At 43.9% G+C, this 27,533-nt stretch overlaps 1 protein-coding gene across 1 annotated transcript in view; it reads right to left on the bottom strand.

Annotated features, from left to right (window-relative positions):
• The window catches only part of SRI (sorcin), a 79,729-nt gene that overhangs the window by 39,185 nt on the left and 13,011 nt on the right, over positions 1-27,533 (bottom strand). The window contains exon 2 of the mRNA XM_078663630.1: positions 6,769-6,849. Within this exon, the coding sequence (XP_078519756.1) occupies positions 6,769-6,849 (81 nt within the window). The remainder of the gene's footprint in view (positions 1-6,768; positions 6,850-27,533) is intronic.

The raw sequence follows: 27,533 nt of genomic DNA, 5'->3' as shown, positions 1-27,533 counted from the left end.
CTTCCAAGACTTATTTGTGGCAACTCCTATTTCCAAGGGTGGCTGGAAAATGAATGCCAAAATATCATTCTCCGTTAAGAGTCCTCTTTCCCGAATCAGAGATGGTACTTCAGATAACTGCTTTTCATTGAAGTGGAAAAGTACACATTTCTTTTTCTTGGAGGAGTGTTTGCCATATAGGCCATGTCATATGATCTGTGCTGGAAGAGGTTTTGCAATTGTCCTTTTATTTAGGTTGAAGACTACCAGACAGAGCAGCTTTCTGGATTGCTAAAAACCTCTTGAGGACATTCAGAAAGTTTCCCTGGGAATGCATTCCACCTGTTGCTTACATTGGCTTTGTGGTGTGTAACTCACATTTTCTGGTTTTATTTCTTTTAGGCTGTCAAGGGTGAGTTTGTCTTTCCCAAGGAGTAAACCCATTTCACAGCAACTCCCCTTGTATTCTTTCACAAGTGCTCCTTTTTGTAAAAAATCCTGAAAATCTTATTCTAATGTGGTCACATTTGCTGTGCAGTCAAAGACCGAGGTCAAATGTCAGGGAATGTCTTCTGCAGGAGCTTGGGTTTACTTTCTGGGACTTCAAAAGTGACAATCTTGCTGAATACTGGGGATAGGAAAATATATTTTTTTTCCCCTGGCACACAACAACATTTACACGAACGGTTTAATTATTTCAGAATACTTCAGAATTAGGAACACAAATGAAGCACATTTTTGTTAATTCTGGAGTGTGTTGGAAACAAATACTTTCATAAGAGCAAAACAAATCATTACACTAGGTGATGTCTGTAGAAACGTAGTCCACACTTGTATGATGAGGTTCAAGTAGGTTTATTCAGGTAGATAAGTAGCCTTGATCCTGTACAGCAGTCTATAAGTCTTGATCAGCAGGTAGATATATACTGTAGGGCAGAACCAACCAGGAGCAGCCTGCTAGCTGCTCAGCCCACATCCACCAACTGTCCTCACTCATCCAGTCACCCAAACATTCCACTCATGGCCCATTGACCAAGATTCCATACAGAACACACAGGCTGTGCAGCTACGAACAAGATAACACAGGGCATGATCATAACGCAAGAATACTACAATGTAATTTCCACATGTGCGCTGTTTAGTTTTATTAGTAAAACTATGTCTGTGCAAATGTAATGGTCATTTCAATTGAAACTGTTGTCTGTAAGGGCAGTGAGCTACCACACCACTGCACTCTACCACTCAACTTTACACCACTTCGCACTACTCTAAGCCAGAGCCCTGTACTCTACACCACTGCACTGTGAGTCACTCCAATCTACTCTGAAACAAACTGCTCTACACCACTGCACTCTACCCCAAACTCTGTGCCACTACACTCTATGCTGAACCACTAATCTGCAAAAGACAAACAAGTGATGGACGGAATGCAGAACAAATCAAGACATTCACCCCTAGTTAAAAGATCTGGGTTAAATCCATTTTTCATTTGCTAACCATGCCACCCCAGTTTAGATCTAGCCATATGCAAAACCAGTCTTGACCATGTTCCTCATGGGAACAGTCAAGCCTGAACTGCCAAGCTAGGTCCTCCCTGGACCAGAATTTTTTTTTCTCGCCCTAAGTGGGATGGGTATACCCAGACATGGGTCTCTTTCTCACTGTGCCACTGGATTCAAGCTAGCCTGGCTGATGAGGGGCAATACCCCGAAAACGGTCCCAGGATGGATGTTTCTCGTCCAGGGAGGACCAGTCTTGGCAGCTCAGGCTGGATAGTTCCAGTGAGGGACAGGGTTAAGGCTGATTTGCATATGGCTGGGTCTAAACTGGGTAGCATGGTGAGCAAAAGAACAATGGATTGAACCCAGATCTCTTGACTGGGGGGAAATGTATGATTTATTCAGCATTCAGTCTGCCATTTGTTTGTTTAGCACCACTAATTTACGCCACTGCATTCTACGATAGCCACTTAATTCTATGCCATTGCTCCTAATGCCACTACACTCTACAATACCCTACACCTGTCCATTCTACGTCACCATACTAGGCAACACTAGGCCACTGCATTCCTGTCCTCCAACCTGCACCACTGCACTCTATGCCACTGCATTCTACTAAGCAACACTCCAGTCTATGCCACTGCATTTTGTAACGCTGCATTGTAAGCCACTGAACTCTATATGCCACAAAATTCTATGCCACAGCACTATGCCACTATACTCTTCAACACTATGCCAAAGCACTCTTCACCAGTCCACTGCCACTTCACTGTAAGGAACTCCACTCAATGCCACTCCAATACATGACTGACACTCCTGAACAAACTACTCCACGCCTCTCCTCTAAGTCACTAAATTTCAGCCATGCAGAAGCGCAACAACGCTGGTGTACAACATTGCTAAAACACATTGGAAAAGTCAATAGATCTTACATAAGCAAGACCTACCGAGTTGTCAATGCTTGCTTTAACAGATGAAATCCGAAGTCTAACGCCAAATTTGTAAAAGTGCTTCAACATTTCTCCAAAGCCTTCCTATTACCAAGGCTGTAAAACCCTTAATCCACCTTGTGCTCCTTTCATCCACCACCAGACTTCCTATGCCCTTATTTCGCTCTTGCAATTTATTTTCCATGCCTACGTTCTTTTCACATTCTCTAGTCTTCTTTCTTTACCCTTTATTTGAATCTCTCTCTTGTTCTGGGTAAAAGTCTAATGATGCGAATTAAGTCCTGGTCTACAAAAAGCATGCTTTTGGGCCCAACCTGCAACAATTGTTTCAGATTAAAGAATAAATGCCTCAGCTTCTCCTGTGCAAGGTCGCACAATGTAACCTCTTCACTGTAAACCTAGAAGTAGAACTACAGCAGATAATCCCAAAGCGATACATCATCAATGGCACTCCTCAACAACCGATCCAGGGCAAAAGAAGAAAGCAATGCAATGATCCCTAGAGCAGCACAGACACATGACTGGTGGAATACCTTACTTGTTCCTCTAACCTGGATGGCTGTGGTGCATCTTAAGATTCACAGCATCCACCTTTAAAAATAAAAGAAATACAAATAGTGGAAACTGCATCATGTCCGAGGGCCACACAGACGCGGCTTGCTTAAATTACGATTAACCTTTGGTAATTAAAACATGTTAATACCAAATTCCTAGAGTTTGGTGACAGCTTCTAGGAGACTGTAAGCAACGTATTTAATCAAAGCAGAACCCTTGCCACCATGTTAAATTGTTAAGCATTTACCTATTTACATCTACTCTGAACACACTGCAGGGACAAATGCACTACATAATCGGCAAACAAATCTCCTCATTAAAAGAGGGTTCCAATTGGTTATTTGGATTGTTGCAAAGCCCCCAAGCGCCTTGAGACCCTTATGGGTGAGTAGTAGTGCTTTACAAGTCACTTAATAGGTTGAAGCTAACCTTCACCTTATTTGCATGTGTTTGAGGACTAGTCTTTGAACTCAGAACGATGGATCTATAAGCATCAGTCTGTCCAATATTGGAATAGAAATTCATTGTGCGAAATCGGAGTAAAGCCTGGCTTGCCGTCAGTAACAATGCAGAGAATGAAAGCAAAGATGTAAAGTGTGAACTGGGACGCTGATGCCAGCTTTGAAGGTCTATTGGTATCTTCTATTGTCCAAGTTATGGTTTACATTTCATCAACCCCATGAGGATTAAATGCAAAGTGGATCTAACCGGATCGGAACCCATGCCCTGAAGGTCACACACTGCGCCCTGCATTGAATCATTACATCATCGGCGTCACTGAACTGGCTACAGTGCATCTCACTTACGCTTCCTGCAGGAAAGGAGTGAGCCTCCGATTTTAGTAACAGGTCAACTAACTAAGAGTTAAGTGTTAGTTGCGGTGCCCATGACTATTTGACTATATCTACTAGCAACTCTATAATCCTTGTTATTTTACCAACAGATTATTAGGGTTCTGGAGGGGACTGCCTGATTTGGCCCTATACCTAGGTAACCTTTTACCTTAAACAAAAGGTGCATTCCAAAACCTAATCCTCCAAAGCCTCAGGTTAGTCACAATAGGGTATACCTCATGAACCTTAGTATCCCACCATAGATCAACTTTAAATGGCTACCCAAGCCAGGACCCCATACGTAAAGTATTCACTGTATTTGAGCAACCAAAGAATAACAATCCCGTTCAGAACAAACTTGCATGTGTACTCATCAAAACTACCTAACTCGCCTACATCATATTTTGCTTACCTCTAATCAGTTGACGGTTACGTGTAACAGAAACTTAGACAGATTGAAGCACCTTCAAAACATACAATTTACAGACCTTGTGTGTAACACGACAAAGAGGACAGTGGTGAAAAAAAACCTCCAATGCCGTTTAGGAGAAATTTGCATTTTGTATATCACACAGGACCCACTTCTTGGTGGAACGGAGGGAGTGGGAGCAACTTTTTTGCCCTCTGGGGGCCACAGGACCAACATTCGTACTCTCCCATTACAATATTGTTTACACCTCACAGGTGTCTGGCTTCATCCCAAGGTCACCAATGAATCCGCTAATGGCGATGAGCCCGTATTCTGGGTTGTATTACCGCTGTTAGTAGGAAACCAAGGTGAATAGGGAAAAGAGCGGGAGGAGTTTCCCTGTAAACACCCCTATGACTTGCTGGTTAATTGTGCAATCTTTATTCAATGGTGAGTATTAAAAGCACGATTTGTAGGACATTTATAGCCCTGTTATGTTGCTCCTTGTCTACTAGGTCGACATGTTTCAGTCCTGCTGTGGCACCAACTGGGGTCCTGGGCTTTCAGGGAACATGGGATGGAAGATTATGAAGCCTGACACCTGGGAGGTGTGTAAGGCCATCCTGTATATTTTTTAGCACACCATGGTGCTGGTCCAATAATCTTGGAATCTGGTAGTGGCCTGAGCAATCACTCAGTGAAGGTACACCTTCACAGTAAGGTGGTACGAAGCCACAAGAAGTGACTTTGATGACTGAAGGGCCAGTTCGTGTTTTGGTGGAAACAGAATTTTGCTTTTGCCAATCAAAATAATTTTTCACCTACATCGCCTTTTTGCTTACCTCTAAGCTGTTGTGTTATTTAGAATGCTTCTAGCAATCAGATTGAAGAGCGCCATAAGCGGATATGCATTCCATATCTTTAGCAATTCGCATGAACCAATTTGTGAACGAATACACCACAATAAGGCTGGTCCTTTAAATGCCAAATTAGCATGCCAGAGGAGAGGCCTGGCAAAAACAAGGAAAATAAAACTGGTCCCTACTCAGTGAAGCATATATTTACCGTGAAGAAAAGCAACTGATTTATTTTTAGTCTTTATTAGTACTGTAGCAGTCGTGTTAAATATCATGTAACCCACAATCACATTTAAGTGCAAACCAAACTCATCAAGTTGGCACCCGAGTTTCCCCAACATGGCTGCCCCATAGTCTCTTACTAAAAGTAAGATGGCAACTCCCATGAGCACCAGAGGTTTGCAAAACAAGATGGCTCACCTGAGTGCAACCGCAGCAAACTGGACAGCAACAAACCGGTGTGACACAAATTGTAGTGCGAGGCACTCCTCCCTATGATGGGGCGGTCATCAGCTCTGACCCAAAGGCGGGAGCGTGGGGGGGGGGTGGAGAGGCTTTTTTTGGGAAGGAATGGAAGGGGGATGTTGGAGGCAGGGTGTATACCTACCAACGCTGCAGCCATCAGACATAAGCAAAATGTTTCAACACTGTTGCGGACACAGCGGCGATACATTTTTAAGACCCATTGTATGGCATCAAGCCCCTCATTGAAGGCCTAAAACAGCCAGCACACGGGAAAAGTTTCAACATACCCTGGAACACCTGAAGTGACAGGCATCCTCAGTAGACAGTTCCACTAACCAGCCTTTGATCTATACAAGAGTAGTCGGTGCAGGGTATTGTCTCACGACAGGGAAGCCAGAGAGGTAATGAGGGGGGGGGGGGGGGTCACAAGTGCTTGCATAAGAAGACTGGGGCTACAGGTTAACTTTCTTTTAAAAGGTCACTAGGCACCCAGGCCTACCAGCAATCGGCTAGAAGCAGAGCGCAGTCCATGACATGGCTATTGTGTTAGAAGAAGCTCTATGCCTCAGAGTGATGTGTATTAACGAGGACAGCACAGAAAAAATAGGGTCCCATGGCTCTCCTTAGCCTGGGGTTAGAGGTGTAGCCCCCTCCAAGACCGAGAATCAACCTCAGCTCACTTTGCCACACATACCGCTAGAGAGAAAGCTCGGGCTGCGCAGACCACTGCTAGTGTTCCCCAACCACCGAACAGAACGCAGACCACAAAAAAAGGCACTGCCCTACTTGCTGACCCATGGCCTTATCCTACCCGCTCCGGATACTGGGAGGCAATAAAAAGGGGAGGAGTTCTCTGTATTGATGGTAAGCTTTTTGGGATTACTGCCTACACTTTCTTGCACAAGAGCAACAATACGATTCTGTCCAGTATCGCCCTGCGGGAGACCTGGCCAGCAGCACTGGCAGGCAAAAGCCCATTCCTTTCAGCACAGAAACACCACAAACTGCTGAAGCTGCAAAGCAGAGGGAACTCGAAAATGAAATTTGACATACCTTGTAGGGAGGGTGAAACTCGGACAGAGTACGCCATCTATGCTAAAGTGAGTCGATATTTTGGTTAACAAAACAGTGGTGCTGATAATAGTTTAATGTAAAAGCAATCAGAACCGTGGGCTCATTTTTCACACAAACATTTATTTCAACATTTCAAGCTCAACTCACCTGACCAGAGACAGCAGCAAAATATTGATACATGGGATCTTGAGGCTGACCGTATTGAGGTCCTCCCGGAGCACCGCCATACTACAAGGAGGAATGAAGAACAACCACCATAAGTACACCTGCACCTTTTATAAAGCATCCATCTTGCACAACATCAATCATTAAAAGCACCATTCAGTCAATAAAGCCCTAGCTAATTAAAGGTAAATGTGACAAAAAAAATTTTTTTTTTTAAAAACAGGAAGCACATCAGTTTGATTGTAGTACATCTTGCTGGCTTCCAAAATAGAAAGGTTACTCCTGTATAACACACATGCACAGTTACAGTAAAGCTCGGAACATTACTTTAGGATCGAGTCACAAAAAGATCAGATCGGTTTGTGATAATTCTTCTTAAAACGAATAAATTCTTCCATTGTTTAATAGCTGAAAATAAGATTCTGAATTCACATTTAAACACTACAGAAGAAAATGTTATGTCATGTTCTCTTTGGCAAATGGGTAAAATGTTCAATTATGTAGATGACCCAAGTAATTGTAACCCCCCCCGCCGTACCATTTTCAGAAAAAATACTGCTATGAAAGTCTGAAGTTGCTACAGTAAGCCCCCAATCACAACTGAAGTAAGTACACTTTAAATGACTGACAATACTACCATAAATGTCAACTTTGTCTTATGGAGGAATATGGATACATTTAAGTGACCTCCACAATATAAAAAATTAGCTAAATAAGACTGAGAAAATGCCCCTTTTGCTGGGAAATCTCTATTTTTGCTGAACTCTATTGCTGCTTTTTAGGACTATGCACTGCGGTGCTGCAGTCCAGTGCCCAGGGTAGGTGCTCAGATTCCTAAAACATGCACAAGTCGCCAAATTCGGGATAGACATATATAGAACTCTCCCGTAAGGCCATAGTACCTGGTGTAGAAACTACAACCGTAGCACAGGAACCTGAATTTCATCTGTGGACTGACTAGTTTGAGTCATTCACTAGAGTGCCATGGAAACCATGGCGACAGGCCTATGAATGAAGGCAGACTACTGCACTTAAACCTGCAGCCCGACCAAATAACCCTTTTGACAAGGGAAAACAATCCTTTTACATAATAAAAACGCAGACCTTTTAGCCCACAAGATAGGCTGGCTAGTATTTAAAAGTGGGATATGTAGAAATGTAATGTTACCACGTCCCTACAGTGACAAAACTTCAAACCTCCCCTGTGGAAGGCTGTGGCCAGGCCTCCCCTGTGGAAGGCTGTGGCCAGGACATTGAGAAAACTGGGAAGCAATATTAAATAGTTTCAATGAAGCCTTTAAACTTCAGTTTGAGATTCTTGGGGACACCCCAGATGACCCTAAAATAAGAGTGGCCCTCAACTGGGCGCCACAATTTGTAGTCTTGAGGAGGTGGCCCCCTCAAACTTTGTCCAAGCCCTGACTGATGGACTAAATCACTATAATTGTGGGTGCAGTAGTGGCATCCAGTTTATGCTTCCTGGCCATCCTGTCTAAATGAAACCCAGTGGTTTCAGGAACAAATGGAGGCCAATAAGGTTTTACATGTTAATCAATTCACAAAGATTTTCACAAGCTATATACATGCATGGGATTTGCAATAATGATCATGCACATCAGAACCTGTGCAACAGAAGACAGTTTCAAATTACATTCCAAACACAGGTCGTTTAGGTTATCATTGACTAACCGCAAACAGATTTTTATGTTATACAGCAAGTGTAAGATAGAGCAATGGCTGCTGCCCATAAACGAGCAAGTACAGCTCTTCGGTCTATCCCCACCCTTTTCCCTCACCAGCCTGGTCTGCAGACTGGTCTGAGACAGGCACACAAGGCTTCCAGTGAGAGCAGGCTTCATAACCTGCTGCTTCAGTAACAGGGCCGGACTGAGAACCAAAACCGGATATCCAGGAGGTCTACTTGCACCCTGTTAAGATGCTTCCAGAATGTGAAAATGAGTACAGTCAGCCTGCTCTATTGAGGGCAAACTAATGCAAAACCCTCTGTGATTTGTTTTTATGCAATATATATATATTTTATTTCACTGAAAAAAACCATAGGTTTCAGCAACGTTCTAGTTAGTTGGACATTCACTCGTACAAAACGAGAGAAATTCGACCGTTAGAGTTAGTTGAGCTAACTATAACTCGTGCCCCCGCAATGTACTGCGGATGTCGTCACATATTACATGACTCATGACATAGTCCGTGATATCACTGATGACATCAGCAACGTAAAAATCTGATGAGAATATATATACATGTGATCAAGGCTACCGTGACGTAGCCGAAACGCGTCATGCTGGTGACAAGGGAGCAATAAACCACCTTTGAAAGTAGTTTCAGCGCTGTTTTGTGGTCTGTACCTGCGTTTGTTGGGTCGGTATCCAGAGCCGATCAGTAGGAGTTTGGAATGGAATGAATATATATATATATATATATATATATATATATATATATATATATATATATATATATATATATATATATTCACTGAAAAAACCATAGGTTATAGACCATATATAGTTAGGAATTAGCATTTACAAAACCTTATTTTACTCACACAAAACCATTGAAATTCCATATATAGTTAGTTGCACTAACTATATATCGCGCACCCGCAATCCACTGCTGATGATGTCACATATTACATCATTCATGACATGGTCAGTGACATCACTGATGACATCACTGATGACATCATCCAGGGACTGTGTTTCTGTAAAGTTTAAATATGTTTTACATATTGAAGAATGAGTAGATGTAGAAGTGTCTGGATGAAGGATTTAGTAGGTGTGTGACTGACTGTATGAGTGATTGATTAAATGTGTCTCACTGAGTGCATGGGTTAGTGACTAAACTGTCTTAATTTGTGCATCATTATGTCTGTTGTTCTGTAAACTGCTGCATGTGTTGGTCAGTAGCTATATGAGTAACTATATGGGTTATTGATTGATTGCCCAAGTATTTGTATGGGAGACTGAGTGTGTGTGTGTGTGTGGCTGGCTGGGAGGTGTGCGACTGTGCAGATCAACGTGTACTTGTATCAATGATTGTATAAGAGAGTAAGTATGTGTTAGTATATGTTTCAAAATGTAAGGTGCTCTATGTTTAACTGTATAGATTAGAAAATGGAAGTGTGATTGATTATTTACAGGACTGACTAGGTGTGTGAGTAACTCCATGGATGAGTGACAGAGTGTGAGAGTCTGTATAGGTGTATGAGTGCATATGATAGTGTTGTAAAGATGAGTGATTGTATGTATGAATGATTGTATGGGTAAATGAGTGAATGTGTGTGTAAACATAGGAATCACTGAGTGCGTATGTAGTAACTAGTATTGGTGTGTCAATGGTTTCAAAAATTATACTCTGTATTTAACACTGGGTGTAACAGAGGTTATATTAAAGTGTGAGGAGATGCATTGTATTGTCACATGAATGATATCATCAGTGATGTGGTCATTGATGTCATTTGAGATGTCATCAGTGATGTCATTTGAGATGTCATCAGTGATGTCACTGACCATGTCATGAATGATGTAATATGTGACATCATCAGCAGTGGATTGCGGGTGCGCGATATATAGTTAGTGCAACTAACTATATATGGAATTTCAATGGTTTTGTGTGAGTAAAATAAGGTTTTGTAAATGCTAATTCCTAACTATATATGGTCTATAACCTATGGTTTTTTCAGTGAATTTTCAAGGTTTTGTAAATGCTAATTCCTAACTATATATGGTCTATAACCTATGGTTTTTTCAGTGAATTTCAATGGTTTTTTAATAGCAAATATCATAAGCTGTCGAATGTCAAGTACGTGGTAAGTGAAAACATTTTCGTGTTTATGCACACTGATCTGCTTTGAATGGTGCCCCCCCCCCTCATTTCTATTAGGAGTACTCTCTCTTTGCACATAGTGAAGGGTAGTTAACGCAGGCCTTTGCCCCCGTTGTAATACGTCGTGCCTGCTTCTCTCTCCATTTGATTGATTGTTATCCAAGTATTTACTGTTTTAGAATTGGTTCTCTTTGGTTCATTCTCTATTTACAAACAAACACAGAGTCGCAATACTCTGTTTAGTCTTTGCAGATAACGAAAAATCGTGTAAAAAAAAAAAAAGAAAAGGAATCGAGCAAAATCAGTAGGCCACTAATGGGATCTCTTTTTGACCTCGCTAAAATAGAAACATTAGGAACAACCCCTCATGACAAATACAAAACTAGTGAGATGAACTGAACTCCACACAATGATGGCTGCAAAACAGCTCGGCTCCGCCACCCACCCCGCCCAAAATAACGATAAAGAGCGGCTGCCATGATTGGTTGCGGAATGGCCACGACGGAGCTACGAAATGGTGCTGCTCTCATGCTAACCCCAGCTTCAGTCTGAAACATCCAGAAACACTGTAGACTACCAATTCGATCAGTTCCGGTAGCGCCCCAATGTAACCCGGTAGAGAAGAACTAGCCCTCCCCTCTGACTGATGGTTCTTGTTGCCTGTCCCTTCTGTTGTCATTTAACAGAACTATTTAGCCTGCTGAAAGGGGTTGTGTTCCGACCGCTGGTTGGTGGAGACATTTTGACTATATTCTGGACCTGCGTTGTCGCGTAATGCGTCATATGACGCGCCGCGTTAGCGCATCCGGAAGTCATCCGGGGCGCGCAGCGCGCAACGTAAGCATAACAAGTCATGTGACTTGTTAATAAAACTTTTCATTGGTTCATTTTACTTTTCTTATTCTAATGATGAAAGGCTTGGTCATATGACCTAAAAATTACGCTTTTTATTACTTCCGAACATTATTTTTTCTTAAATATATGTTATAATGTTCCAGGCTAACGTACTTTCCCGGAAAATTTACAACTGTCCTGCAAGTAAAATATATTTTTTTCGAGAAAAAGAGCGTTTCTTCGTCCCATGACGGAGCCGTTGAGCAAAAGAGGGTCGACCTGCTGTCTTAGTCGCCGATACGCCTGAATATGAGATTCTTATCGATCACTTTATGTTGCAGGAGTAGAAAACACAACAGCCCTTGACCATTTATCTTTACTGCGTTCCTTCGTATTATACCTTTCACCCTTCATGTAATTGGTCTGCTTTATTTCACTTGCCTTTTAATGATTCTAAAACAGTGACTATTATTAAAAACTTTACCAATGTATATACTACTACCATGTTTTCTTTTAAAAACCTTTGTGAAAATTTCATTATACAAATACGAGCCTATAACCACGTGGGCCGGCCACGGAGCAAACTGTAATCGTATATGATGAGTAGACATTTACACTGTAGAGGAACGTAACGGGCGGGCCATTAGGTTGCAAGAACTAAGGTGTCTAACAGTTACGGAATCGGTGGATGTACATTTTATAATTAAAATACGACAGGGCCAGTTACAATAAAATTATCTAGATATACATTTGCGGGCAAGTACCATGGGTGACGTTAATTCGAACTTTCAATAGTACAGTAATCAATAACACATCAGAACTTAATATCAATAGGGATGTCGAAATATTCAATCAATTCTCGTCCCCGCCCGCCATGTGCTTCAAAACTGCATACGTATCTCGTGATTTCAAGGTTCTGCAACCAGTACACAACAAGGAGTTACGAGTCCCATTTATTCCGGCGCCATTTTGGGCGAGGACGGGCAGGTCCAGGATATAGTCAAAATGTCTCTACCAACCATCGACTATGATGATGTTCATATGCTGTATTTATTAGAGTAACACTCATCTGTCCACATGAAATTAATTTGCCACAATCTAAACATGTCATTTTAATCTTTCCAAAGTTCTTCTAAATATTTGGGACCGTTTCCCTTGCCTCCGATGCTGTCAGTGCCACCTTTGATGAATGTACTAGCAGGTCTGGGGTTCTCCTCCAAATCTCTCTTTTATGCAGCACTATAATTAATTGGTGCCACCTCTCCATATGACGATGCATGGTATAGTTACCATAACTATATTTTTTTTCGGTTCCTCTGGAGAGTTCATCGTGGCAGATGAAGCGTGTAACGTACCGGGCATTTACCTTTTTTTGCATGTACAGGAAAGGAAAAAAAATTGAGCGTCCGAGTTCTAAGGTGTCCCAGGGCCATTTTAGTGGACCAGGCCCAAATCCAAAGAACAGGCCGCCATTTTGAGAGTCCTGTTGCAGCCGCCTGTCGCTGTAGCATCAAGAGCAGCCGAAACTCAGCTGAATGGCAACTGAAACGATAAAGGGGCGCCCCACTACAGCAGACGAGCCTCCACCTAGGAAGGCCCGTTCACGCCGCCTCCCCCCCCCCCCCCTTCGGGCACCCCACGCCGTTATTCGGAGCAGTATTGTAGGATGGCCACACCAGTGCACCTTACTAGACACCACCTCGGTGCCATCCGGATCTTGGAATCTCAGCGCCTTGTGGTGTCTTCTAGTCAGAAAATATTGTTGCGCTGCCTTTGGCCCCATTCGCACATCGGTCCGCTACTGACGCCATCTCACAGGCTAATGGAGCGCCCCACGCCGAGTTTCAGCATTGTAGGATGGCCACACCAGTACAGCAACCTGCTAGACATCACCTCGGTGCCATCCGGATCTTGGCATCTCAGCGCCTTGTGGTGTCTTCTAGTCAGAAAATATTGTTGCGCTGCCTTTGGCCCCATTCGCACATCGGTCCGCTACTGACACCATCTCACAGGCCAACAGGGCGCCCCACGCCGACTTTTACCATTGTAGGATGGCCACACCAGTGCCACAACTTGCTAGACACCACCTCGGTGCCATCCGGATCTCGGCGCCCCACTGCAGATGAAGTGCCTCTCAACTATGAAACCACCACGGTGACATCTGGATCTTGGCGCGTTGTGCTGCCTTCGGCCTATTCGCACATCGGTCCGCTACTGACGCAAACTCACAGGCCAACGGGGTGCCCCACGCCGACTTTCAGCATTGCAGGATGGCCACACCAGTGCTGCAACTTGCTGGACACCACCTCGGTGCCATCCGGATCTTGGCGCGTTGTGTTGCCTTCGGCCTATTCGCACATCGGTCCGCTGCTGACGCCGCCTCACGTGCCAACGTATTTTCTCCGCATTTTATACCCTATGCCGCATAACAGGTCATGTGACTTGTTTATAAAACTTTTCATTGGTTCATTTTACTTTTGGTTTCCTAATGATGGAAGGCTTGATCATATGACCTAAACACAACACTTTTCATTGGATGAAAACTTTTTTTTTTTCCCCAAATGATGAAAGCCCCACCTTGTTTCTGGATGTTTCAGACTGAAGCTGGCGTCAGCATGACAGCACCACCATCTCGTAGCTCCGTCGTGGTCATTCCGCGAGCAATCATGGCAGCCGCTCCCCACCAGAAGCCTACAGGAGTCGGGGGCCCCCAAAACTTTTGATGAATCCTCAAGGCGGAGGGGACGCTTTCGAGAATGGGGTCCAAGACCTAGCAGACAAGCGTCCGATTTCCAAGGTGTCCCAGGGCCATTTCAGTGGACCAGGCCCAAAAAGGAAACAGCCTGCCGCCATTTTGAGAGTCCTGTGACAGCCGCCTATCGCTGCACCGCAAGAGTGGGCGCAACTCAGCTGAATTGCGGCTTTTGACACAGTGGACCAAAAGCGGACGGAATGGCAACTGAAACGGTAAAGGGGCGCCCCACTACAACAGACAAGACTCCACCTGGAGAGGCCCGTTCACGCCGCCTCCCCCGGGGCGCCCACGCCGTTATTCGGAGCAGCATTGTAGGATACCAAAACCAGTGCGGCAACTTACTGGACATCACCTTGGTGCCATCGTTCTGCTGCCTTGGAACTATTCGCACAACAGTTTGCTACTGATGACCCACCCCCGCGACGCCCCACGCCAGAAATCTGGACGTTGTGCTGCGTTGGGACTATTCGCACAGCCGACCGCTACTTCGTTGTTTTTCCCTAAAAATGTTTATATGTTATTACTGTTTGTTTTCTTGTATATATTTATAAGTTATTAAAGTTTTATAATCTTACTACTTTGGAGTGCTATATATTTTTAATGTGACACATAATTGTAAAAACTTTGATGTACAAAAAGAGTCATCCCTGGAATCTTCCGCTTCAGGCTCGGTCCCCTCCCCAATCACAATACAGGATGGTTTTCAGATAATAGGAACGCGTCTGCTGTGACGGATCTCATCGAGTGTGGGCCTTGATCTACTATAACTCCTTTGAAGAGGGGTGATTCTTTACAGCTGGGGCCATAAACTACATCTGCAGGGCTAGCTGATACCCTGGGACCGGCCTGGACAATCGGACACAGAGGAAAAGGAGTGTCAGAGGGGGCGGTAGTGAATAGGGTGGTTTATTACCCATGCATAAGACAGAGAGCGGGGGTGACCACTGCCTGGGGGAGATGCTTGCGAGGGTGGGGAGCCATGCTAAGGATCGACAGCGTGCACAGAGTGGGTCTGGTCAAGGCATCTAAAATGACTGCCGTGCACGACAAAAGTGTGGCATTTGAAAAAAGGCAAGATGGCGCAGACAATGTTTTTCAACACTTCCTGATTTCCTTCGAATCGAACGTTAACAGACGTTGGGGCATATTACCAAAGTTAAGCGATATTTATCCCTAACGATGCTTAGCAACGATTTTTTTACCGCTAAGCATCGTCAGAAATTATCGCAGATAAACCTTGCTATTATCAAGGTTTATCGCAAATACGATAAAAAACGACCGCAATGCATGAATATCGCTGAAAACTCAGCGATATTCATGCATTACCGAGCTAATGCTCTTAGCCATGTTATCCACCTTCCATTGGATAACATGGCTAAGAACTGCTCAGGGCAGGTGCTAGCTTTTGGAGATATTCGCGCTTATCGCGAATATTTCCAAAAGTTGATAATAGGAGATAGCGACTGGAAACAGTCGCTAACATCTTGGCATGCCCACTTTGCATGTCATTAGTGATAAATATCACTCACATGCAAAGTGGGGCCCAAGATGGTCGCTATCTCCTACTAGCCGTCGCTAACTGGTGTTAGCAACAGCTAGGTAATACAGATATAATTTTATCTCCGCGAAGCGGAGCGCTGTTACAGATATATATCTTGTTTTTGAACGTTAATTTCTCAAAATCCACTGAAGCACATATATTGAGACCTAGCAAAGGCACATCGAGCTACCAGTCCCTACAATTTTGCCAAGTTTCGTGCAAATCCATTCAGCCGTTCGATTATTATTATTATTTTTTTTTTTGCCCCGCGGGGCCCTTTTAGAACCTCCACATCAAACCTAAGAGGTCAAGGAGGATCTACTATGCCCCCTTATGGTCATTTGCCCCTTCGCTTTGGCCTCCTCTGGTCTCTCGATCCTACCGAGAGACAAGATGGCGGCCGCTACGGACTGTTTGCAATGTTTACAGACGCCGGAGAACCAATCAGCTTCGCAAACCTCCGTTTCGCGAAGCGGAGCGCTGTTACAGATATATATCTTTTTTTGAACGTTAATTTCTCAAAATCCACTGGAGCACATATATTGAGACCTAGCAAAGGCACATCGGGCTACCAGTCCCTAATATTTTACCAAGTTTCGTGCAAATCCATTCAGCCGTTCGATTATTATTATTATTTTTTGCCCCGCGGGGCCCTTTTAAAACCTCCACATCAAACCTAGGGGGTCAGCGAGGATCTACTATGCCCCCTTATGGTCATTTGCCCCTTCGCTTTGGCCTCCTCTTGTCTCTCGATCCTACCGAGAGACAAGATGGCGGCCGCTACGGACTGTTTGGAATGTTCACAGACGCCGGAGAACCAATCAGCTTCGCTTCACAAAGCTCCGTACCGCGAAAAGTCCGCGAACCGGAGCGCTGCCCGGTCCGCTTTTACAGATATATATCTTTTTTTGAACGTTAATTTCTCAAAATCCACTGGAGCACATATATTGAGACCTAGCAATGGCACATCGGGCTACCAGTCCCTACAATTTTGCCAAGTTTCGTGCAAATCCATTCAGCCGTTCGGGCTAAAAGTGAGGCCAACCGCCCTATGGAAAACTCAATGTTAAAAACACGTTTTGGGACCCCCCTTTTTTCTCGGCCCCCCCTTGACGAACCCCCCCAAATTTTCAAGGGCTGCTCAGAAACAAAATGTGCCATTTTCCTGAAAATTTCAGCCAATTCCGTCCACAAACGCCAAAGTTATTAGACATAGAATTTTCAAAAATCCCATAGAGAAAAAATCCTATGTCTAATAACTTTGGCGTTTGTGGACGGAATTGGCTGAAATTTTTCAGGAAAATGGAACATTTTGTTTCTGAGCCGCCCCTGAAAATTTGGGGGGGTGGGGGGGGGGGTCGTCAAGGGGGGGCCCCAAAACGTGTTTTTGCCATGTAATTTTCCATAGGGCGGTTGGCCTCACTTTTAGCTCGAACGGCTGAATGGATTTCCACGAAACTTGGGAAAATTGTAGATATTGTTTGCCCGATGTGCCTTTGCTAAGTCTCAAGATATGTGGTCCTGTGAATTTTGAGTAAATTAGGTTTAAAAAAAGATATATATCTAGAGCCGCGCCCGGTACGCGTACCGGGGAGCGCTTCGGGCGCGCCACGCGACTTGCGCACGGCAAGCTGATTGGTTCTCGGGTGTCTGTAAACATTCGAAACAGTCCGCAGCGGCCGCCATCTTGTGTCTCGGTAGGATTGAGACACAAGAGGTGGCAAAAATCAAAGGAGGGAAATGAGCAAAAGGGGGCAGGGTACACCCCCCTGACCCCCTAGTTTTGATGTAGGGGCCATAAAAGGCTCCCGCGGGTAAAAACATTTTTTAAAAAAATTCGATTTTCGCGGGGGGGGGGCGCCCGGTACGCGCACCGGGGAGCGTACCAGGAGATAACAAGCATTAGAAATGCAATCGGGCTCGGATTTATTCGAGTTTGAGCTAATGGCATTGTAAATGCCAATGTCTTTTTGCCATGTGTTATGGAGTGTGTGCATGTGGTGTGTAGTGGAAGTATCTTGGTTGAATTGTAATTTTACCAATGGTGGCATGCTGTGCTTTATATGAATATGTTTAAAAGTAAAGTGTACCATACTGCGATTGCTTGGTGGAAAAGTGCACTGCCGGCTGGAGGTGTGTGTGCCTGGTGGAAGGGTGCACTGACGTCTGGTGGGTGTGTGCTTGGTAAAAGCGTGCACAGATGGATGATGGTTGTTGGTGTTTGTGCATGGTGAAAGCATTCATTGACGGCTGGGGGTGTGTTGTTGTGTGTGCTGTTTTCTGTGTGCTGGTGAGTGTGTGGTGGTGAGTCTGTGGGGGTGAGCCTGTGGGGGTGAGCCTGTGGGGGTGAGCCTGTGGGGGTGAGTGTGGTGTTGAGTGTGTTGTGTTGAGTGGTGACAAGTGTGTGGTGTTGAGAGACTGAGGTGTGTGGTTTGTGTGTGCGTTGTGTGTGCGTTATGTGTGTGTGGTGTTTTCTGCACACTCACACACTGCCCCTGCATAGTCACACACTGCTCACCCGCACACTCCCAATGTCACCCGCACACTCCCAATGTCACCCTGCACACTCACACACTCTCAAACTGCACTCTCAAACTGCACTCTCAAACTGCACTCTCAAACTGCACTCTCAAACTGCACTCTCAAACTGCACTCTCAAACTGCACTCTCAAACTGCACTCTCAAACTGCACTCTCAAACTGCACTCTCAAACTGCACTCTCAAACTGCACTCTCAAACTGCACTCTCAAACTGCACTCTCAAACTGCACTCTCAAACTGCACTCTCAAACTGCACTCTCAAACTGCACTCTCAAACTGCACTCTCAAACTGCACTCTCAAACTGCACTCTCAAACTGCACTCTCAAACTGCACTCTCAAACTGCACTCTCAAACTGCACTCTCAAACTGCACTCTCAAACTGCACTCTCAAACTGCACTCTCAAAAAAATTCTATCGCTCCTTTTTAAAAATGTAAGAGCAGAGATAACAGAATGTAATCAAAATAGTAACAGTAGTGTGAAAGTTAGGGGAATTCTGGGGACCACAGAAGCCTGACATCCAATGTTAAAGTTGAAACATGTGTTTGTAATATGGTGCATCGAGGCAGACACTATCACAGTAGAATAAACACCAATTAAAATTCAAAGGAACGCAAGTTCTGATGTGCACGACTTAGGCTGCACGACTTAGGCTGGAGATTAAATACAGTCTGAGATGTAAATGTAAACCTGGAGACCAGGCAGGCTGCGTGCAGCAGACCTGTGGCAGGCTGTGTGCAGCAGACCTGTGTGAGGCTGTGTGCAGCAGACCTGAAGTCAAGTAAAGCGGATAGTGCAAGAGTAAGACTGGAGTCAAACAGGGTTAAGGCAAAGCTGGAGACCCGAAAGGGCAAAGTACATTAAAAAATAATCAGGGGAATAGAGAAACATGCAAACCTGAGGTGTTTTCAGCCACCATCATAATGGAGGACAAAGCAGAAAAGACAAAACTAATACAGAAATAGGGGGATGCCCATGTGAAAATAGACTGCAAAAATAAACTTCTGATTCGGAGATTTAACCAAACATCTGATAGTTCCCAGGTAATAAGCTGACATGTCACTAGCAAATATTAGACAGAGTTATACATTTACAGAGTAGACTGCTACTTACTTTTCTTGGACTATTAACATTCAGGCCTACATTAAAGAGAATGTATGTGCCTGGGGGCTCTGACAATAAAAAAAAGTTTAATTTTTAAAGAATTGGGAAGCACGGAAATTCTCCCCATAGCTTCAAAATTATCCAATCCAAAGTCTCGTGTGGTTCCTGGGAGCCCATGCATGGGTGTCACGTGGCCCCGTGTGTTGGCAGTGACTGTACCCACGTCCAGGTTTTGCAGACCACAGCACCAAGTAATGAGAAACTTTTAGGCCCATATTTATAATGAAAAAGTAGAACTGCAACCCCTGCACGCTTAGTGCTGTCCAATCAGGAATGGCTGAACGCCACCTTCTCTATAGAGAGTCAGCTGAGGGGGCTCTGCAACATTTACCAGGATGGCACAGTGAACTGAACGCTCGCTGCTGACAAATGCAGTGCTCTGCCTCTGAAGGACATGAATGTAAACCCTGGCAAGTCAAAATGAGGCTCCCATGCTTGCGAGATCAGTAAAGTGAGTATCCTCAATTGGGTCAGCGGAAGCTAGGTCCCAGAATCCACTGCTGCTGCCTCAAAATCGAGCGCCTCGAGCCAACCCTGGCATGGAAACATTTGGCAGCGCTGATCACTCTGCGGGAGAAAAATGCACGCATTTTACTAAGAACTGTGGCTTCTCCTCGCCAAATGTCAACACATCTTAAAGTGCCGTGTGTGTGTCGACAACCCTGGGCCCTATTACCTTTTCCTGATTAAACAGAAGTGGCACAGAATGAGGTAATTACACAGCAGCCGGACTTTAAAGCGAACTGGAAGTCTCGGTTAACCGGGGAGGTGCTTTTAAGTGCCCACAAAATGATGCTTATACATCTGGCGGTGAATGGTGCTTCCTTCAAAAGTCAGCATTTCAGCGGGCGCAGCGGCCCCCACCTCTTCCCCTCCACCTCTGCTTTAAAATGTGCAAGATGGCGGCCGCCCGGCGGGATGTGTCTAACAAGGCGCTCATTGTCTCAGACAGGTGTGAGATTGGAGCTGAGCCCCGGCCAAGGGCCGGGTATCAGCACCAGCAGCGCTGCGAGCCGAAAACACGCTCCCGCCATCCAGTAATACCACCGCAGCCAGCCAGAGACTCAACAATTTAAGGCTTAACACACACACTCGCACACACACGGCATAAATCAGACGGGATGGAGCAGCCAGCCATTGGCTTCTTGGGCAGATGCCTGCAGACAGTCTGTGCGCATCACACCCGGCCTGTTTGGGTTACTGGGAGCTTTTTATGTAAGATGAGGGGCTGGGCGGCGCAGCCTGCTCAGACAGATGGTGAACGCGCCCGGCCATCTGGATTCACTTACGGAGGCACCCTGACAGCTCCTAATTATAATTAATGTACTTCTTTGCGCGAGCACGAACGAAAAATGCCCAAGATGGCGGAACAAAACTACATTTACCCTATCACTTCAAGCCTATTAAAACGACAACACAACGAAGACGAATCACTGGCCAGATGACAGAACACGCTAAGGAATGTGTGGAATTTGTCTCGCCAAAGCCCTAGGAGGTACTTTTTTTTTCTTTAACATTAGGATCTCGAAACTCCTCCCACTTTCAGTGGGGAGGAGTCCGAGCCCTAAAAAATGACAGACTTTAAAAAAAAAAAAAAAAAAAGCATTTTTTTATAAATTGGAGGTAGTTCTGAAAAGAACTTTTTTTGATTTTGTTGTTTTATATATTTATTTTTTTAGACTTTTTTTAAACAATTTTATATTTTTTGGGGATTTTTGTCAAGGGAAAAACAAAAACAGGGATTCCAAAACTACTCAACAGGAGCAAAAAAAATTGAAAATTTAGGGACTGGCAGAGCAGCGGTGTTGCTGTTTCTTTAGGGCAATGAGTTCAACACTCTGCTCCCCATAGCAGAGCAGTTCGTCACACTCCGTGCACAGAAATTTGATGCCTGCAAACACCGGCTGAATGTTAGGGACCATTCTTCCACGGGGTGGTCCCGAAGGTGTTGCTCCACCAGTGGAGGTGCTGCCGCCATCTGTGGGTACATTCCGTGCCAGCTCTCTGACACTCTCCCTGGCAAAGTTGTTAGGGTGTCTTCTCACATGCCTGATTAAATTAGCATTTCCAAAACTATATTTTTTCAGAGGATTGCCTCTGGATAAACTACTCCCACATATTTTGCAGGTTACTTTGGGAGCGTTGACTTTTTTGTCCTTCAGGGATGTCATAAAATTTCCAGATGAAATGGGGTTTTTTCTTCAGCTGAGGAGGGTCCTCATCTAAAAATCCCTCTGAATCACTGCTGGATGACTCTCTTGCAGCCATTGCTGTAGATCAGAAAAGTAGGAGATAAACACAGTACACAGAACAGCTCTTGCTCTCTCCAAGTACAAAGCAATAGTGAGAGAAATGGGTGGGTTTCACACAATTTGGAAAAAAAAAAAAGTTCTGAACCAATGAAAAGTGTTATTTTAAAGTTTGACGCGCTTACGCTACGCGCCCCGGGGCGCGTCCCGGGGCGTGTATCGTAAGCGCATCGGGGCGCTTACGTTGCGCGATCGTATGCGCTTCCGGGTGCGCTTACGCGGTGCGTCATAAGACGCATCTCGCGGCTACGCGATACGTGTCTTATGACGCAAGGCGTGGCGGCTACGCGATACGTCACGATGTTGTTTTCGTTCGCGGCAATAGCGCTATCGGGACGCTCATCAATACGCGCCCCGCAAGATTGCGCTTACCCGTGCGTTCACCTGTCCGCGCCCCTGGAGCGCACCAAAAAGAATTAAAAAAAAAAATGACAGAATTATAAAATTCGATTTAAAATGTATTATTTTTATAAAGATTTGCTATTAAAAAACCTATGAAATTCACTGAAAAAACCATAGGTTATAGACCATATATAGTTAGGAATTAGCATTTACAAAACCTTATTTTACTCACACAAAACCATTGAAATTCCATATATAGTTAGTTGCACTAACTATATATCGCGCACCCGCAATCCACTGCTGATGATGTCACATATTACATCATTCATGACATGGTCAGTGACATCACTGATGACATCACATTTAACATTACTGATCACATCACTGATGACATCATTCATGCGATGATACGATGAACCTCTTCAGACTCTAATATAACCTTAGATACACTCAGTGTAAACAGACACTCACAGACTGTCACTCATCCATGGAGTTACTCACACACCTAGTCAGTCTTGCAAAGAATCAATCACACCTCCATTTCCTCAACTATATAGTTATACACACCTTACTTATTGAAACATATAACACATATTTACTCTGTTATACAATCCCTGATACAAGTTCACAATAATCCATACAGCCACTCACACATTCACTGGCTCTTATGCACAGTTATTTATATATGTCAACTATCACATGTACTGTGTTTTACATATGTACTTACTTTGACATGTAGCACTGAGATATCCATTCACTCACCAATACACTCATGCACACAGTCAACCGCCCATACAGCTGTTTCCACATGCACTTTTGAACCCATACATCTAGTGTGCTCACACATCTATGCACAGAGTCATACACCTCCCAGACACCCACACACACACTCAGTCTCCCATACAAATACTTGGCCAACTAATCAATAACCCATATAGTTAGTCATATAGCTAATGATCAACACATGCATCAGATTACAAAACAACAGACACAACGATGCAGAATTTAAAACAGTTTAGTCACTAACCCATGCACTCAGTTTGACACATTTAATCACTCACTTATACAGTCAGTCATGCACCGACTAAATCCTTCATCCAGACACTTAGACATATTTTAACTTTACAGAAACATACAGTCACTGGATGTTGTCATCAGTGATGTCATCAGAGATGTCATCAGTGATGTCATCAGAGATGTCACTGACCATGTCATGAATGATGTAATATGTGACATCATCAGCAGTGGATTGCGGGTGCGCGATATATAGTTAGTGCAACTAACTATATATGGAATTTCAATGGTTGTGAGAGTAAAATAAGGTTTTGTAAATGCTAATTCATAACTATATATGGTCTATAACCTATGGTTTTTTCAGTATATATATATATATATATATATATATACACACACATATACATACATACATATATACACACACACACACACACACATGAAACTTGACAAGCAAAAGCGCCACAACCTCTCAAGTCGGGGCCTGTCTCAGGTGTGTCAGACACCTCATCTATTTCAATGAACACACGTGCACCCTTCAGTAGCGTGAAATAGGCCACACCAGCGTACTTTACAAATCATTTACTCCAGGCAAAACAGCATTACGCGTTTCGAGGCAAAGCACCTCTTAATCATATGCACAGTTCTAGGGTGGGTTCATTAGCTTTTTCAAACGTAACTCAGACATTGAAGGACTAGTGTCCATTTGCTTAATTAAAGAGGCAATCCGTTTTTTCGTTTTCAAGTTATTACTTTCAGTAAAAGGTGGTAAGTACTTTCTATATTCTTTTGTATGGTCATTACTAACGTCTTTTTGAAAATCATATGCTTGTTAGTTCACCTTCATATGTGTGTACTATCATTCCTTCATCCATCCATACTTGGACTACAATGACCACAATGCCTCTCATATTTCCCAGTCTTAGGTTTCTTCAATGTGGTTCTTAGCAAAACTTCCCAAAATGTTACTCTATCAAATGCTTGCAAAGCATTAACTCGAAGGTAACAGTAACAACGGAATATTATATATATATATATATATATATATATATATATATATATAAACACACACACCCACACAAACACGGTAATGAGACGTTTTAAAGGCACAGAAAATTACTTCGACGTCTAGAAGGACTACCCTTGAGCTTCAGAATGCAGTGGAGTACAAAATAAACGTTCACCCTCATGTCCGGTTTACATTTATCCTGTGCAAGAGTGTTAAAAATATCTGTGGAACCGCAGAAATAAAGTTACGCATCACGTACTGTAATAAAAATTCAGTGGAAGCTGGGTTGGAGTATCAATCCGTGGTACGACTTTTTAAATCGGCATGGTATGTGCAGCCGGCGTTTTATTTAAACTATCACAAAAGAGCCCGTTTCTCAATGTCCTTTTCGCCCTCGACACGAGGATGTTTTTATAGCAGGGTGGCTTGTCCACAATGGCAGGAAGGCCTCTCCCAGGCTCACTGAAAGGGACTGTCTTTTTAAAAGAAACAGCACCCCGCCTTGCCGCCCTGGAGTACTCCACCGAAAGAATGGAAAGCCAATGCAACACATTCAGAGCTGAACCCAGACCCATCAGGACCTCACTCAGGGGAAATGATCGTGTTCTTCGCTGGAGAGGGTAAAGTGTTGCACTACATTTCACAACACGATTAGCAACAGCACTTTACCCTCCAACGGTAACTCAGTAAGGCAGCCACTAACTTGTGGAAGGCATCTCTTCATGAAACCTAGTTAAATGAAGTTACAACAATCTTTAATTGCGCCAGCAGGTGAATGTGGTGAAGGAGGAAGTGTCCAAGGCAAAACCCAAACGCTACCCGCAGTAGGACGTAAGCTGTTTTAACTAGTGGTGGGCTGTTCTGTCGCTTTTGCCCCGTTTTCCTGTAACATTCTGTTTAGTAGGAATACTAAAAAATATCACAAGTAAGAGCAAGGAGCTAGCTATTATTTTGCAATGTTTATGGGGGGATGCAAAAGTCCTTAATCCTGCAGGACAGTAGCAAAATCGGGTTTCTCTTTGCTGCGCGACACAAAAGGGGTTTGAGATGTGCTACAAGTGGAGATTAGTAAAATGGGCCTATTTCAAATGGTAAAAACCCATTCTGGCAAAAGAAAAATACAATGGAAGGGAAAATTGTGGTCTATAATCCCCACTCCATTACCACGTTCGGGAAAAAAGAAACAGCAGAGAGAAAATAAACTGCATTAACAGGTAAATAACATGTATTAACAAATATTATGTTTATTTTTCAATTCAAATATTTTCTGCGTTGTTAAATGGATATCAGTATAATTTCGACCAAATAGCAACAAAATTAATTCTAAGCAACGTGCATTGTTCGGAAGGTCATGGTATAATCGATGCTTGAAAATCCACAAGGAGGTAGAAAAATAGAAGGAAAAAAAATACACCTCACTGAAAACCAATAATTACAGATACTCGTTATTTCACCCATGTTGCTACTCTTACAGGATGAATGGATTTTTTGTGCTTAGAAAAGTCTGAGTGAATGTCTCTGGAGGCCTCATAGGAAAGTGAACGACTGTCAGGGGTAGGTGATATGGAGTATTCGTAGTCCAATTAAACAATTACAATCGTTCCATTTGCTCAATATTAATTTACAGGATTTGAACCCTTGAAACAGGATAAGTGGATAAGACGACGGACTACAATATAAAGAAAGGTTGAAGTACACATAGAGGCTTGTTGCAATGTTAGATGATCGAGGCACACAGGGCTCAACCATGCGTGCCTCTCCATGCATGCGACTTAACCACGCATGCCTTTACCACTCAATTTCACTGTAAAGGCCTAAATGGTAAGGGTGCATGCATGACTAAGTTAGTCACTACGCTGGCCCCCTCCCCAGCCCCAATTAATAACCCCCCCACAAGCCCTAAATTATAAACGCTCTACCTGCCACCCTGGCCCGAGCCCTAAAAACACCACATTCCTTAAATACTCTCCCAAATCCAGCCCTCAAAGATACCCCGACCTCCTCCTGCCCCAAGCCCTAAATTACAAATGCTCTCCCTGAGCCCCAAAAACTTGCCATCAATCCACCCGAAAGTAAACGGCAGACCGGAGACCCAAAAAAAAAAAAAAAAAAAAACAAAAAAAAAAAAAAAAAAAAAAAAAAACTTTCCACCGATCCTACTCACCCCCAAAAGCAACCACCAGACCTAGCCCCAGTCCCTTTAACCAATCTGTTTCCCATTCCAATGCTCCTGTTCAGAGTTCTCTCCCATCCCAAACACTAGAGCGCATTTGCCTTAACCGCGCAGATCCATAGTTTAGCAAATGAGTTGTTCGGACAAGCTTACTTACGCTTGCGGGCTTCCAAATGCGTTGCACAGGCCACATAGTTACGGATGTTTCCCCAATGCTAGGGATTGCCCAGACTACTTATCGGTAATCTTAATTAGTCTTTGTCCTACTCATCCTCGATCCAGTCCTTAACCATGAGGTTAGATACCCAATCCCACGACAGGAAACTAAACAGGAAATGCTACAAGCCACACACACACCACTTGGAACTAAAAGAGCATAGACCTCCCCAATCCAAAGGTTGGAAAGGGGGGTCCTGCAAAGCTTTCAAAACCAAGGGAAGGTCCAGTAAGGGAAAGTAGAAAGCTCTTCAATAACCTAGTAACCAATGGAACTGCCACACACATTGCTTCACATGAAATGCCTTAATTGCAAACCATTGTGACTTTCAGTTTGACAGAGAAAGATTTTTATGAAACCCATCCATTAGAAACTGGAGAACAGAGAGAAAGAACATTCTTCCAAAAAGAACCCTTAAACAGAACTCCACAAATCAAAGACCTTCCAGTGTTTGGAATAGGAAGTAAGAGTAGAAGACCCTAGGTTTCTGAACAACATCAATAATATGAGGTAGTAGACCTTGTTCCTCCAACCTCATACTTTCAACCTCCAAACAGTGTGTGAAAAAGGCAAGCTGTGTGCAAGACGTCAGGAGACAGGAAGGAACCATGGAAGACCCCGTGCCAAGTGCCTCAGGAGTAGACACCAAATGTGCCTGGGCCAGTAAGGAAGCACCACAATTACTTGGGCCTTCTGCTGACTGGGGGGGTCGGGGGGGGGGGGGGGGTGAGTGTTTGAAAAGTTTCAGCGCTCCAGCAATCATCTCCTTGTGTTTGTTTTGTTCGCCCTAAGTTGGCAGGGTATGTATAGACGTGGGCCCCTTGCTCAATTCGGCACTGGATTCAATCTAGCCTGACTGATGAGGGTTGTTACCCCAAAACCAGCCCCAGCATGCTTGTTTCCAGTCCAGGGAAGACCTGGCTTGGCAGTTTGGGCTGGACTGTTCCCATGAGGATTCTATCAATGTGTGGACATATATTTTATATTTGTTGGTTTTACAGTGATGA

The sequence above is a fragment of the Lissotriton helveticus genome, chromosome 10, assembly GCF_964261635.1.
Source record: "Lissotriton helveticus chromosome 10, aLisHel1.1, whole genome shotgun sequence".
NCBI lineage: Eukaryota > Metazoa > Chordata > Amphibia > Caudata > Salamandridae > Lissotriton > Lissotriton helveticus.
Note: the sequence above shows the minus strand (reverse complement) of the source record. Positions and strands in the feature narration are given on the sequence as shown.